The sequence below is a fragment of the Mus musculus genome, chromosome 8 (assembly GCF_000001635.26).
Source record: "Mus musculus strain C57BL/6J chromosome 8, GRCm38.p6 C57BL/6J".
NCBI classification, from domain to species: domain Eukaryota; kingdom Metazoa; phylum Chordata; class Mammalia; order Rodentia; family Muridae; genus Mus; species Mus musculus.
In genome coordinates, this window is record NC_000074.6 from 79,765,453 (window position 1) to 79,781,242 (window position 15,790).

A 15,790-nucleotide genomic window follows, 5' to 3' on the forward strand; every position below is an offset into this window, starting at 1 on the left:
TTAGTAGTTATAGTTGACTCTGTTTAGAGATTGTTCTTCTGGTGATTCTGTTACCGTCTCTCAGCAGACCTGGGAGACAGATTCTCTCCTCTGAGTTTCAGTGCTCAGAGCACTCTCTGCTGGCAAGGTCTCTTACAGGGAAGGTGCGCAGATATCTTGTTTTTGGACCTCCTCCTGGTCGAAGAAGAAGGCCCAAAACAGGGCCTCTCTCAGAAGCTGTGTTGCTTTGGCAGTTCCCAGAAGCTGTCAGCTTCTGTGGTGCAGACTCTCACCTGTGCAGACTAAAATCCTAAGTTCCAGGGAGTCCCGGAACCAAGATGGTGACCGCTGCTCCTGAGGCCGAGGCCGTCTCCCGAGCCAGGCGGACACCTGTCCTCTGGTCCGGATGGTGGCCGGTTATCTGCGGCCCGCCCAGGCTGCTGCCTCAGCGGCTCTGTGCTTCAGCCCGTCCCAGAAGCTGTCCGGTTCTCTGGTGCACCCTCTAACCTGTTCAGACTAATTTCCTAGGTCCCGCGGAGTCCCGGAACCCAGATGGCGACCGCTGCTGCTGAGGCTGAGGTCGCCTCCCAAGCCAGGCGGACACCTGTCCTCTGGTCCGGATGGTGGCCGGTTGTCTGCGGCCCGCCCAGGCTGCTGCCTCAGCGGCTCTGTGCTTCTGCCCGTCCCAGAAGCTGTCCGGTTCTCTGGCGCACCCTCTAACCTGTTCAGACTAATTTCCTAAGTTCTGCTGAGTCCCCGCGAAAATTTTATTGAGTATTTTTGCATCGATATTCATAAGGGAAATTGGCCTGAAGTTCTCTTTCTTTATGGTACTTTGTGTGTTCTAGGTATCAGAATAATTGTGGCTTCATAGAAAGAGTTGGGTAAGGGTCCTTCTGTTTCTATTTTGTGGAATAGTTTGAGGAGTCTTAGTATTATGTCTTCTTTGAAGGTCTGGTAGAACTCTGCACCAAACTCATCTGGTCTTGAGCTTTTTTTGGTTTTGATCCTGATTTAACTTTAGTACCTGGTATCTGTCTAGAAAATTGTCACTTGCATCCACATTCTTCAGTTTTGTTGATTATAGATAGACTTTAGTAGGATCTGATGACTTTTTGGATGTCCTCAGTTTCTGTTATATATATCTCTTTTCATTCTGATTTTGTTAATTTGGATACTGTCTCTATGTTCTCTGGTTAGTCTGGCTAAGGGTTTATCTATCTTGTTAATTTTTCTCAAAGAACCAGCTCTTGGCTTTGTTGATTCTTTGTATAGTTCTTTTTGTTTCTACTTGGTTGATTTCAACCCTGAGTTTGATTGTTTCCTGTGTCTTCTCTTCTTGGTGTATTTGCTTCTTTTTGTTCTAGAGCTTTCAGGTGTGCTGTTAAACTGCTAGTATATGCTCTCTCCAGTTTCTTTTTGGAGGCATTCAGAGCTATGAGTTTTTCTCTTAGCACTGCTTTCATTGTGTCCCATAAGTTTGGATATGTTGTACCTTCATTTTCATTAAATTCTAAAAAGTTTATCATTTCTTTTTTTGTTTCTTCCTTGACCAAGTTATCATTGAGTAGAATGTTGCTCAGCTTCCATATGTAAGTGGACTTTCTGTTGTTTTTTTGTTGCTATTGAAGGACCGGCCATAATCCATAGTGATCTGATAGGAGGCATGAGAGTATTTCAGTCTTCTTATATCTGTTGTGGTCTGTTGTGGTCTGATTTGTGACCGATTATATGGTTAGTTTTGGAGATGGTACTATGAGGTGCTGAGAACAAAGTATATTCTTTTGATTAAGGATGAAATGTTCTCTAGATATCTGTTAAATCCATTTGGTCCATAACTTCTGTTAGTTTCCTGGTGTCTCTGGTGTTTGTGTTTCCCTGATCTGTCCATTGATGAGAGTTGAGTGTTGAAGTCTCCCACTATTATTGTGAGGTGCAGTGTGTGCTTTCAGCTTTATTGAAGTTTCTTTTCTGAATGTGGGTACTCTTGCATTTGGAGCATAGATGTTCAGAATTGAGAATTCTTCTTGTTAGATTTTTCCTTTGATGAGTATGAAGTGTCCTTCCTTATCGTTTTTGATGACTTGTAGTTGAAAGTCGATTTTATTCAATATTAGAATGGCTACTCCAGCTTGTTTCTTGGGACCATTTGCTTGAAATTGTTTTCTAGCCCTTTACTCTCAGGTAGTGTTTGTCTTTGACATTGAGGTGTGATTTCTGTATGCAGCAAAATGCTGGGTCCTGTTTACATATTCAGTCTGTTAGTCTATGTCTTTTTATTGGGGAATTGAGTCCATCGTTGTTAAGAGATATTAAGGAATAGTGATTGTTGCTCCCTATTATTTTTTTTTTAGCCCCTTTTTTTTTTTAATTTATTTATTACATGTTAGTACACTGTAGCACACCAGAAGATGGCGTCAGATCTCATTACAGATGGTTGTGAGCCACCATGTGGTTGCTGGGATTTGAACTCTGGACCTTCGGAAGAGCAGTCGGGTGCTCTTACCCACTGAGCCATCTCACCAGCCCGCTCCCTATTATTATTGATGTTATATTTATGTTTGTGTGGTTATCGTCTTTTGGGTTTGTTGAAAGAAGTTTCTTGCTTTTTCTAGGATGTAGTTTCCCTCCTTGTGTTGGTGCTTTCCATCTATTATCCTTTGTAGGGCTGGATTTGTGGAAAGCTATTGTGTAAATTTTGTTTTGTCATGGAATATCTTGGAGTCTCCATCTATGGTAATTGAGAATTTTGCTGAACATAGTAGTCTGGGTTGGCATTTGTGTTCTCTGAGAGTCTATATGAGATCGGCCCAGGATCTTCTTGCTTTCATAGTCTCTGGTGAGAAGTCTGGTGTAATTCTAATAGGTCTGCCTTTATATGTTACTTGACCTTTTTCCCTTACTACTTTTAATATTCTTTCTTTGTTTAGTGCGATTGGTGTTTTCATTATTATGTGAAGGGAACAATTTCTTTTTTTTATTAGACATTTTCTTCATTTACATTTCAAATGCTATCCTAAAAGTCCCCTATATCCTCCCCCCGCCCAGCTCCCCAACCCACCCACTCCTGCTTCCTGGCCCTGGCATTCCCCTGTACTGGGGCATATAATCTTCGCAAGACCAAGGGCCTCTCCTCCCAATGATAGCCGACTAGGCCATCTTCTGCTAAATATGCAGCTAGAGACACGACCTCTGGGGATACTGGTTAGTTCATATTGTTGTTCCTCCTATAGGGTTTCAGACCCCTTCAGCTCTTTGGGTACTTTCTCTAGCTCCTCCATAGCTCCTTGGGTACTTTCTCTAGCTCCTTCATGGAATTTCTTTTCTGCTCCAATCTATTTGGAGTTCTGTAGGCTTCTTATATGTTCATGAGCATCTCTTTCTTTAGGTTAGGGAAGTTTTCTTCTATAATTTTGTTGAAGATATTTACTGTCTTTTTATGTTGGGAATCTTCATCTCTTCTATACCTATTATCCTTAGGTTTGGTCTTCTCATTGTGTCCTGGATTTCCTGGGTGTTTTGGGTTAGGAGCTTTTTGCTTTTTCCATTTTCTTTGATTGTTGTGTCAATGTTTTCTATGGTATCTTCTGCACCTGAGATTCTGTCTTCCATCTCTTGTATTCTGTTGGTGATGCTTGCTTCTATGATTCCTGATCTTTTTCCTAGGTTTTCTAACTCCAGTGTTGTCTCCCTTTGTGATTTCTTTATTTTCTGTTTCCATTTTTAGATCATGGATTTTTTTTTTTTTTCAGTTTCTTCACCTGATTGGTTGTGTTTTCCTGTAATTCTTGTTTTTTTGTTTGTTTGTTTGTTTGTTTGTTTTTGTCATCTGGTTATCTCTGGTGTTAGCTGGTCTTGCTGTCTGTGACTTTGGCTTGTCCTTCCTGCAAGCCTGTGTGTCAGTACTCCTGGATGACTGTTTCCCTGTGGGAGGAATTTGTGTATGGAGAGCTGTGGTACAGGGTCAGCTCTGGGGTGCAGACAGAAACCAAAAGGATCCTATCCCCAGGTGATTCATGGTTTCTGTGTTCCGATGGGTCTGAGAGGGTCCCTCTTGGCCAGGAATTTGAAGAGGAGTGGTGGTCTTACCTGTAGGTATGTAGGCAATTCTGGGAGACCCGCTCTTTCTATTTGTGTATGTAGCTCTGTGGCACAGGATCAGCTCTGGACACAGATGGAGAGAGGAAGACTCATGTCCCTTGCAGCCCCTCGGTTTCTGTGTCCTGGGGGTTCCGAGCGGGTTCCTCTGAGCAGCAGTGGTGGTCCTCCCTATATTCACATGCACATCTGCAGTCCTGGGAGGCTCGCTCCTTCTCCTGGGCCTATTTGAGTATGGAGCCCTGTGGCATAGTATTTTTTTGTCTGGGTTCTTTTCTCTTTTTCTTTATTTCCTTTTCTTTTCTTATCTTTTCTTTTTCTTTTTGTCATCCTGCATGTCTTTTACTTAATGTATAATAGTTTCTAATTTTGTGTTTTTATGAGACTTTTTTGTATGTGAATGTGTATGTCTCTGTATATTTATTGTGTTTTTTCTTTGGCTCTTCTTTCTGTTGTTGGTTTTGCTTTAGATGCCTGTTTTTAATGAGGAAGAGCAAGAAAGGATATGGATTTGGAGAGGGGGGAGAGGATCTAGGAGGTGTTGGGGGAAGGAGAAATCATAATCAGAATATATTGTATGGAAAATTTTATATTTAATTTAAAAAGCAACCTATATTAAGCTTTATTATATAAATTCACAAAACTAAAAATATTTTAGCAACATGTAATCGTTGCATATAAATGGATTTGTTTGAGTTGATAAGGATCCAAAAGGCCTTGGCATTGTATAATGGTGTTGAATTCCTGTTTATCTTAACACTGGAAAAGTTATATCTTGATGCCATGGACCTTTTTATATAAAGTAAAGATTAAAATGTGTAAGATGGCTCAGCAATTAAGAGCACTGGTTGCTCTTCAGTGGACCTGAATTCGATGCCCAGCACGTACATCACTGTTCACAACTATCTGTAACTCCAGTTGCAGGGGATCCAACACCCTCTTCTGGCTTTTGTGGATATCAGGCATGCGCGTGCTACACAGCCATCCAAGCAGACAAAATACAAAATGCCCACATACTTAAAGTTAATTAAAATAAACACTATACCTTATGGATCCACTGCAAGGCTGAACTGTCAGTCCATATACATTTTAAAGGAATGCCTGGTAGAGTAAGGACCCCCCAAAGTAGAAAGTCATAAATTGAGAAAACTGTAATGTGGTCAGCCTTGTTTGATGGATGTCTCTTACTCACCCCTAGGTCAGTCCCATTGTCTTTCTCCTCAGTCCCTTTCAGAAGTCCGCATTTCCATAATGTGTTTTTGTATTGTAATATCACATCATAATCCTTAATCAGAATACAGCTCTGCAGTGCGAGACTTTTTTTTCCTCATATAGATCTCTTCATTTTCCTGGTGTAGTTTTTTGTGATATTTACTGAAGTCATGAGCATTTTATTATTGTAGATACATATGTATTATTTATATATGTTCAGTGCTTAAATTTCGTTTTGAGGCATTATCTTGTTTTCCTTGAAATTAATAGCAGTCTTCTTTTCCTGCCCTAATTTTCAAAATGTTACTTGTGAATGTATCTGTAGCTTCTCTGACAACTCAATAAAGTATCCCTTGAAATAGCCATGCTTAGTATCCTACTTCCCTGTCTTTTTCCTGTGTTCATCCCCTCCTGACCATCAGTTCAGCTGCTATTTCAGTGTGTCTGTACAAGGGATATGTAAGGAGGGATTTATCACAGGGGTTTTGTGCCCCACTCACATAGGAGATGGTTCCTTGTAAGGTATTCAAAAGATACCGTGGAAGTACACATGGCAGAAGTTTAAAAGTGATGATTGCTTAGGGCACTAGAGAACAAGCAGTGTGCAATCTAGGAACATTACCTAAACTTTCTGGAAGTGACCCAGACTGCCAGCTCTCATAGCCAACCTTATGACCGAGTATCCTGCAGAAGCAGTTGATACCCTTCCTCTCAGATGTTATGAATTCAGACATGCCCTTGGTGTAGGATTTGACAAAGCTGCAGGAAAAAGGTGATTGATTGCAGGCTGCAGTACTGCTCAGGTGAACCAGACGGTCAGATGGTGTGCAGATCTCCTGAGTTTCAAATAGTGACTGCAGCCTCACTTCTACTCTCTTCTTTCCCCCATTAGAGGTGCTTGGATCAAACCACGGGGGCCTCTGCATGTTCCACTACCATGCTGTACTCCTGGCCACTTGCAACAGTTACTTGTCTTCTTGCTTGTATGAAATGAAGTCCTCACTGCAGCCCTGACTGGTCTAGAATCCCTAAACCTATCCAGAAGTCATCACACCCCAGCTTGCTTAGTAGATGGGAGCGTGGGCATGGACCATTGAGCCTGGCTTATTCTCTCCTTTTCCCTTGAAAATGTCTCTTGTATACCACTTAATGAAAAAAGCGAGGAGAAGGAATCCTGAAAATGAACTGTGGATTACCCTACATTACACTACAGGTGACCATGAGAATGTTTCTCTCAGATCTGACCCACAGATCTGACCTGTGTCTGATGAGTAACTGATTGATAGGGCCAGTACTGCTGTCTAGAATCAATTACCACGTTTCTTCTAAGGGTATATACCTCTCATTTAGCTCCTAGCAAAGACTGAGCATAACAGGTGCTCAAGGAGACTTGTCTCTTACCCAAATTAACTGTAATTGCACTGTAGCCTGCTACACATTCAGACAGCTTGGCAACCTGCTTTCCTCTGGGTTCAGACCAGCATCAGCCTCTGGCAGGTCTTTCTGCATCCCCAGGCTGCTGCCTCATTTTCTCTCACAGACCCTTCTCCTTTTACTTTTCTTGACTTCAAATCTAGATTCTGTGTCAGCTTTTCAGATATGTATAGCTATCTTACCTATTTTGCCTTCAGTGTTATCTGAGGAATTTTTGTTACCTCTTCTTTTTGCAGATCTTTATTTCTGGATCCCAGGTCCTCATCTTTCTTATTTTGCTTCCCTTTTGGGTGGAATCCATCCTCCACATGGGAGGTAAATTATTGAAACCTTGCATGACTGAAAACTTTATTTTAATTTCACCCTTGAGAGATGAGTTGGCTGAGTATGAAGTTCTAGTTTGGAAGTGATTTCCCCTCATTATTTTAAACACATTCTCCATCACCTCATAGTTTTCAGTGGTGTAAATGCTGAGAAATGCAACGCCACTTTTGATTTCTGATACTTTGTATAATTTCTTGATCTCTGATGCTTTGAGGTCTCATGGTGTTTTGCCTTGTCATTGTGTCAGGTCCCCATTAGTGTGGTGAATAGCATTCTGTTCTTGTTTCATGGATATGTTGTGTTACTGATTTCTTGCATTCCCTTCAGTGCCTCTCATGGGAATTTAAAAAAAATCAGAACATTTATTTTATGAAATTCTCAAGATGAACTAGATGCTGCAACAGCTGCCCTCTTGGGTTTAGGTGTTGTTCCTTCTTGGAATCCATGTCTAAATCTGTGATAGACAATTTTTAGGAGCCTCATCTGCCCAGTCCCCATAGTGTTTCATCTCTTAGTGTTGGCACTTCAGTTATAATTTGTCTTGCATTTGACAGAGTAGCCACATTTGTGGCGGGCTCACTTCTGAAGGTGGTAGGCCTTAGAGCCACAGCAGCAGCATGGCATGTGCATCCTATTTCGACGCTTTCCAAAGGCTGCCTTTCCTTTCATCATCTTGCTTCTACTGAGGCCAAAGAGTGAATTCTTTTTTTGTTGTTGTTTTACTTGTTTTCTTATTTCATTTTCTTTATTTGTTACTTTATTTATTTTCTTTCATTTTGTTTATTTGTTCACATGTTGGGAGATCCCTGGCTATTTTTATCATATTTAAAGAGTTCAGTTTGTGCTTATGATAGAGGTTATTGCTCAGTATTGACAGGTCCTTCAGCCTTTGCTCATGCTCCCTTTCTGAGATGTAGAATGCTCACCTTATTTAAAACTGTATCTGCAAATTGTATCTTGGGTATTCTGAGCTTCTGGGCATCTGAGCTACTACCCACTTAACAGTGAGTGCATATCATGTGTGTTCTTTTGTGACTGGGTTACCTCACTCGATATACTCCAGATCCATTCATTTGTGTACGAATTTCATAAATTCACTGTTTTTAATAGCTGAGTAGTACTCCGTTGTATAAATGTACCACATTTTCTGTATCCATCCCTCTGGAATACCCAAGATAAAATTCACAAACTGCCGCAGGCTAGCCTCAACGTGGGGCCCTCAATCAATCCGCAGAAGAATCAGGGTCCGAGTACAGGTGGGCAGGGAGTTGGCAAAAAAGTGATGAACAGACGCGAACACAAGGGAGTGTTGTATCTGAATGTAATGTCTCAAAGTGAGCATCAGGCTTACATTACAGAAGGAGACATGGAAGTTAAGTGATACACTAAGGTCATCCAAGGTACAGTGAAGTTATCTGATGCAAAATGACTTTTACAACAAAACAGAAGAATGCATACATAAAAGCTAGCAAGAACCAACTGGGATAAAAATCAATATTAACAACTGGGATCAAAAGCAGCCCCAGCTAAGGTCAGCTTAATCTTAGAAGCAATTTCTAAATGACCTAAGTACCATGTATTTTTGTACCATGTATTTATGCAAAGTGAAAGTTTCAGCATTCATGACTATAAAATCAAAATATCAATCAACTAAAAAAAATCAACAATGTTCTACATTTATACTCTCAAATAATTTCATCTTTAATAAACTATAAAATTATATATTCCAAAGAATTATGTTAAAATCAGTTATGATTTAGTATTAATAAATGCTTTATCTGTTTTATCTATATGCTGAGGGTCACATAAAAGTTCATAAGTTTGCTCACAGTCAGCTAATTGATGGATCACAGGGCTCCCAATGGAGGAGCTAGAGAAAGAACCCAAGGAGCTAATGGGATCTGCAACCCTATAGGTGGAACAACATTATGAACTAACCAGTACCCCGGAGCTCTTGACTCTAGCTGCATATTTATCAAAAGATGGCCTAGTCGGCCATCACTGGAAAGAGAGGCCCATTGGACACGCAAACTTTGTATGCCCCAGTACAGGGGAACGCCAGGGCCAAAAAGGGGGAGTGGGTGGGTAGGGGAGTGGGGGTGGGTGGGTATGGGGGACTTTTGGTATAGCATTGGAAATGTAAATGAGCTAAATACCTAATAAAAAATGGAAAAAAAAGTTCATAAGTTTGGGGAGGAGGTATGGGATGTGAAACAGTCAGAGGATGGGTGGTGGGGAGCGGGGCGGGAATAAAATATGGAGTGTTAAAAAATCAAATTAATTAATTAAAAAGTTCATAAGTTTAAGAAGCCATGGGTTAGTAGGCCAAGTAAGGTGGTTAGTATTGTTACTATCTCAGTGAGTATAATTTTAGAATTCATTCATTATAAACTTATTAATGAAAACATAATTGATTTTTTTTTTCTTATCAGCAACTTGAATTGGTGGAACCAAGTGGCTGGATTCACGTTCCTTTAACTGACAATCATAAGAAGCCAACTCGCACATTCATGATACAGATTGCTGTTCTAGCCAATCATCAGAATGGAAGAGATACCCACATGAGACAAATTAAGATATACACACCAGTGGAAGAGAGCTCCATTGGGAAATTCCCTAGATGCACAACCATTGATTTCATGATGTATCGTTCAATACGGTGACTTTAAAATGGACAGAAGTGAACAGACGTTTGTTTTATCCTATCATTGGATAGTATATCAAGTATCTTTGGTGAAAAGTCATGTTACTTTGCAATTTTACATACATTTAAAATAATTTAGATAAATAACTTTTAGGTCATGTCTGTTTTTTATATAATAAAGCTCATATTTTATGTTGCTAACATGAATTTGAAGTCAATCTTTAAATTTTTCTTTATATTAAAAGAAAACTAGTTAAACTGAAAATTTCAAGATATATATACTATGTGTTTACTTTATTTATGGTGGTTATTTCATATAATGGTTGTTGGATATTGGGAGCAAAATGGAATTTTCAATAGCACTGAAGTGGAAGCTTAAAGGTACTTTGGAATATTAGTTGTGTTGGATGGTGTTTTCCTGGAGCAGACACAGGTGAAAGACCAAGGAACATTTGGCTGAAACAGACCCAGGTATGTTCTGCTAAAGCAAGCATGTGAGAGGGCTCTGAGTGAAGACATTCATGTATTGGTCCTCCTTACATTGCATAGTTGAGCTGCATTTGTTGGGACTCTTAACACCAAAACCTTCTGGTGGTGTGCTACTGCTTCTTGTTGCTTCTGCAGATTTGGGCTGATTGGCAGAGACCTGTCACCTGAGACATACTTAATGTGCTGAAGCAAAGCATGTGCTGAGACAATAACATGTGGAGGACACTTGATGTCTGGAGAGATGATAAATAGGACTCACAATGACGGAGGCTGAACTAGTCTTGCTTATAGAGCTGTCTGTGCAACGCTTGAGAGGCACAGCTGAGAGCTTTTCCTGGTGTTCCTGTTGGCCATGGTCCTTCCTGTTGACTAGTGCCAGAGCTGAGGCCTGGCTGTCTCTGCTAGGTAGTGCCATCGCTGCTGATTGGTGTTTGCTATCCTGACTTCTGTGAACTGAACTGCTGATTTCCTGACAATGCAGATGGGAGTTGCTCTAAAGAACCATATCTTAAACAAATCTACTTCCCCTGTGTTCTTTCCTTCCACTACTTATGGTGGATGGAAGGCTAAAAGGAAGGTTAAAGCATTTAAGAACCCTCATTTAAAAAAAGGCTTGAAAAAATTAAAGTTACACATTAATTTTTTTTTTAGAGGAAATTAAATGTTTGTGTCCCCCCTCACCCGAAACAATGATAATTCAATCTCTGGGTGCAACAACTAGAATCCTAATCTTGTAAGCCATATTAAATCTAAATCCTCAGGTGGCAAATCCTGGCAGATTCGCCATTTAAGCTGAGGACACTAGTAGCTACATCTTGCCTTCTCGATAACCCTGTCCAAATAGCCCCTAACTCTCCTGCTTCCTCTCTTCCTCTGTCCAACCTTGAAGTCTCACCTACTTGCCCAGTGATTGGTCCCTGTATTCAGACAGCCCCTCCTGGGAAAGCAGAATTAACATCGTAAGTGGAATTAATACAGGCATCACCAGGGCCATCCACAACACTTTCCTTTTTCTGTACTAATAAAAAACAAAACTTTTCTCTCAAATATAAATTGAGCACAACTACTACCATTTTGTAATTTATAAAGTACAAGATAGACCTAACACCCAGTCAGTCCATCATTTTTGTCAATTAAATAGAACACTGTCATATTTCCTAACTTAAAAGACGTATAATTCTACACCTGACTTATGTCCTGGCTTTAGATTGTATGCCATCTGAAAACCATCCTCAAATCTGTTTTATCAATGTTAAATAGCCTGGGTTGGCTTTGAGACTATAAGTAGTCTTTCAACTCCATCAGAAATCCGAGAATGACCAACATTATCTGAAGATAAAGGAAGCCTAACACAGCTTCCAGACCTGAGACAAGTTGTAGAGACAGCTGCCTACCCATATAGCCCCAGTAAGTCAGGAAGTTGGAGCATCAATCTTCATCCTCTGGCCCAGAATCATCTGACAGATCTTTGAAAAACAGGAATTGTTAAGGATTAGCCTATTGTCTCAGCAGAACTAAGCTGTCCTAACCTGAACATTGTGTCCTTAGATAGCCAGTTTCTGCTCAGTGGCCACCTGGCCACAGTGTATCACTTCACTTGGAGGTATAGATGCTCTGTTGCTTTGAATCCATGAATGAGAAGCTGTTAGGAGATTATCTCAGGAAGTGAATAAATAACATTAAATGTCACATTCTGTGGATTTATGACTTTTTTGAAAACCAACTATCTGTAAAGTAATCTGGACTGTTGTCCATTAATTATCCTCAGCTATTTCTAATTAAAATATCTAAAACACCCTAACAATAAACTCAGAGCCATGAATTTGCTATTTGGCCTTAACTCATGGGCTTAAACATCTCAGATCAGCTTATAATGCCATTTATAGAAGGACTGGGTCCAAAATTTTTATATCAATAGAAGAAATTTATACCAATGAAACCTTGATTCTGTGTCAAAATAAATTCTGTACCAAAGTAAGAAATTATGAATACAACTTAGTAACAATTATAACGATTTCTACCAAATGAGATTATGGTTGCATAATAAATTCTAGCTATTTCTTGTTCCAATTATGATCGTTTCTAAATTTCCTAGAAAGACAACCTTAGAATAACCACCCCCAGTCCCAAAGCCCAGGGGACTGGGATGACGACTCTTCATAACTTCTTCAAGCTGAATATGGGTGTTGAGATATTTATGAAGGGGAGGGAGAAGGGTAAAGAAAATGGGGGAGTTGGTTGGCTTTAAGAAGGCCACACCAATGGTTGTATTAGTTCTCTGATGTCTGTGTCCTGACTGGATCTGGCTGAAAATCCAAGACATCAGGAGTTCAAGCAGGTAAGGTCAGCATGTCTGACAATGAGATTCACCAAGGCTGTATATTCTGTAATATACAAACCTCAAAACAAAATTTTAGTATCATCAAGATAACTTTTTTGTTTGATTCTCTGGAATCTAGTTCTCGGGGGTCTCCCTCTACCAAATTTGATCCATATTACTCTAGAAGGTATATAGACATGAAGCACCTTTTCTAAAAACACAAAGACAAAACCTTTCTTCCAAATCAGCATATCCTTGAGCCAGTAACCAGAAAAACTGTTATATTGACCTCTTTCCCAGAGGAATAATATAACCACAAAACTCAAAATTACACCCATTTTGAAAGTTAAAACAATCCAAAACAAATGAAGTAAACTAACATACTGTATGTGCCTGTTTTGCCAAGCAGGCTCCAAGAATCCCATGGAGCCAATGGTAGACAGAATTTGAGTATTCTGTGAGGCGTATTAGAGCAATATATCTTTATATAATCTTTAAAACAATTGATTCACACTTCTATCTATACCTGCTTATAAGCAGGCAGCTAGTCAAAGCAGGATTTAAACCCAGAATTTCCATGGGGCAGGGCCCATGTTAGACAGAATTTAAGTATCCTGTAAGATGCAATAGAGCAATATATCTTTATACCATCTTTTAAACAATTCACACTTTCACTAATATCTGCTTGTAGGAAGCAGGTAGTTTTTACTTGTTAAGCTCTCTGCCCAGAGCAGCCATCTTGTTATATCATCTATCTGTTCGGCTCTCTGCCTGGAGCCACAGACATTTATAATTAATACCTGATCATAGGTAGTTATCACTGCTCTCTTTACTTGGAGTCAGTGACTAATTTTCCCTGTCTTAGTTCTGAAACGGGGGCAAAATTCCCCACATGATTCGGACAGAATCTGTATATAAATGTATCCTAAAAGCAAATAATATAAATTCACAGTTCAATCAATCTCTGCCCCAAGAAGTAGGCAACTTCATTCTCCTCCTGACTCAGAGTAGCCTGCAGTCCCCACAGCAGGGGATCTTGGAGCCTGCTTTCTTTGTTTTGATTCCTGTACTTGAGTCCATGTGACTATAAGTGCTACCCAGCTACTCAAAAAAAAAAAAAAAAAAAAAAAAAACTCTAACTCCCAGGCTAATAATCTTAAATTTCTAGTGGATTCTTACCCAACATGTTGGTTTGTTATACCCAGCTACTATCAGCTCCAGTGGTTTCGTCAGCCAATCAGTTCTCATCTTGTGGAGACTCTCTGACTCAGAGCTCCAAAATCTCTCTATCCAACTCATTAAGTTCCAACGGTGGGTCGTTTCTTACCACACCAGCCTCATGCTTCAAAACCCCCACAGCCTTTGTGGTGCACCTCTGGCAAACTCACACTTTGTCGCTGGACCTTTCTCTCTGGAACCCAGGCAAACCATGGCATGAAAGAAAACACACAAACTTAATTCAGAAACAATGGTAACTCAATCTCTAGGTGCAACAACTAGAATCCTAATCTTGTAAGCCATATTAAATCTAAATCCTGCCATATTTGCCATATAAGCTGGGAGACACTGGTGCTACATCTTGTCCTCTCGTAACCCTGTCCAAAAAGCCAAAATTAAGTGTTTCTAATGTGAGTTTGTTTTTTTTATATAGTATCAAAATAAACTGGCATTATGTGTCTGTTATGATTCAGTCTATTTCTGTCTGCTGGGCCATTCCTGTAATCTAGCACTCTGGAGGCAGAGGCATGAGGAGTTTGAGTTCCAGTCCATACAGGTTGACCTTGTCTTAAAGAAACTAGAAGCTTTTTAGAAGGAGAGAAGCCAGTCTAATTTGGAGAATATAATTGTCTGACCCTTTCCATGAAATATTTGTAACCCTAGGGATTGCGTATATTTTGACAAAATCATGTTAGAAGTTGCCATTATAATTTGAAGTTTATCTTAGTCCATATAACACTTAGAAGAATTTTAATTTTTGACATTGTAAAATCTTCCAAAGATAATATTTTCTATGAGAATTTTAAAAAAGAAATAGCATATATATATGTATATATATACACACACATATATATATGCATACTTAGAGAAAGAGAGAGAGAACTTGGTTTACCAATGAATGTTGGCTAGTTCATAGCATTGTGCCCTGTGTCTGATTGGGGTGGAGTCATCAGCTCCCCCAAGACTCATTTTTGTCTTACAAAGGTTGTTCTTGTACTGTTGGTATATGTAAGTATAAAACAAGGATGTCTACAGAATAACAATGTGCTTGCTTTACTTTATTGATTATCACTGAAAATACTGTTTCACTTCCTCAGTCACCAAAGCTTCCTACAACACCTGATGGCAGAGTAGGGTAAAGTGTGGTCTAGCATCCCCCATTTGTCTACTCAGTTCCACACCTCAGCATCGAGGTGGAATGCTGGGGTTAAACACAGATCTTGTGTATGGTAAGTATGCTCTCTACCTCTGAGTTATAGCCCCCAGTCTACACTTTACTTTTAAGACTGAACTTTAAAAAAAAATTTTTTTTTTGTTTTTTTTCAAGACAGGGTTTCTCTGTGTAGCCCTGGCTGTCCTAGAACTCACTCTGTAGACCAGGCTGGCCTCGAACTCAGAGATCTGCCTGCCTCTGCCTCCCAAGTGCTGGGATTAAAGGCATGCACCACCACACCAGCCTCAAGACTGCACATTTGTAATCTTATTACTTAGGGGCCTGAGATGAGAATGAGCTTCAGGCCAGCTTGTTGTTAAAAACCACAGCAAAAACTAAACATTTTCTGTTCGGGCTGGAGCTGTACCTTAGCAGTAGAACATTTGCCTGGCATGTACAGAGTTATGTGTACATTTAGGAAAAAAAATTTAAAGATTTTATTAATTTATGTGAGTACACTGTTGCTGTCTTCAGACACCCCAGAAGAGGGCATCAGATCCCATTACAGATGGTTGTGAGCCACCATGTGGGTTATGGGAATTGAACTCAGGACCTCTGGAAGAGCAGCCAGTGCTCTAAACCACTGAACTATCTCTCTAGCCCTTAACAAAAATTTATATAGAGAACACATATTTTTAAAAAATTCTTAAAACTCAACAGAAAGAAACAAATGTGATTAAAAATGAGCAAAAAGATTTCACTACCATTCACGAAGTGAAGATATAACCAGTCATTCTGTTAGCATGTACTAATATTTTCCCCAAAGGAAGACTGTGTGTCTGGAAGATTCATGTAGGCATGCTCTTCGAATCTTCATTTTGAATATAGGTTCTGTCTCCTTTATGACCAGAAATAATTT

General features: G+C 39.8%; 1 protein-coding gene and 1 pseudogene across 7 annotated transcripts in view; one reads left to right on the forward strand and one right to left on the reverse strand.

Moving 5' to 3' along the window:
* The window catches only part of Anapc10 (anaphase promoting complex subunit 10), a 65,586-nt gene extending 53,717 nt beyond the window's left edge, over positions 1-11,869 (forward strand). For 5 of the 7 annotated variants that reach the window (NM_026904.3, NM_001357237.1, NM_001357234.1 and 2 more), the window contains one exon: positions 9,480-11,869. In NM_026904.3, the coding sequence (NP_081180.1) occupies positions 9,480-9,710 (231 nt within the window). In that variant the 3' untranslated portion in view covers positions 9,711-11,869. The remainder of the gene's footprint in view (positions 1-9,479) is intronic. The other 2 variants (XM_006531342.2, XM_030243751.1) reach the window with 1 other exon arrangement.
* On the reverse strand, positions 7,426-7,719 carry Gm45434 (annotated as a pseudogene).
* Positions 11,870-15,790: the final 3,921 nt, after the last annotated feature.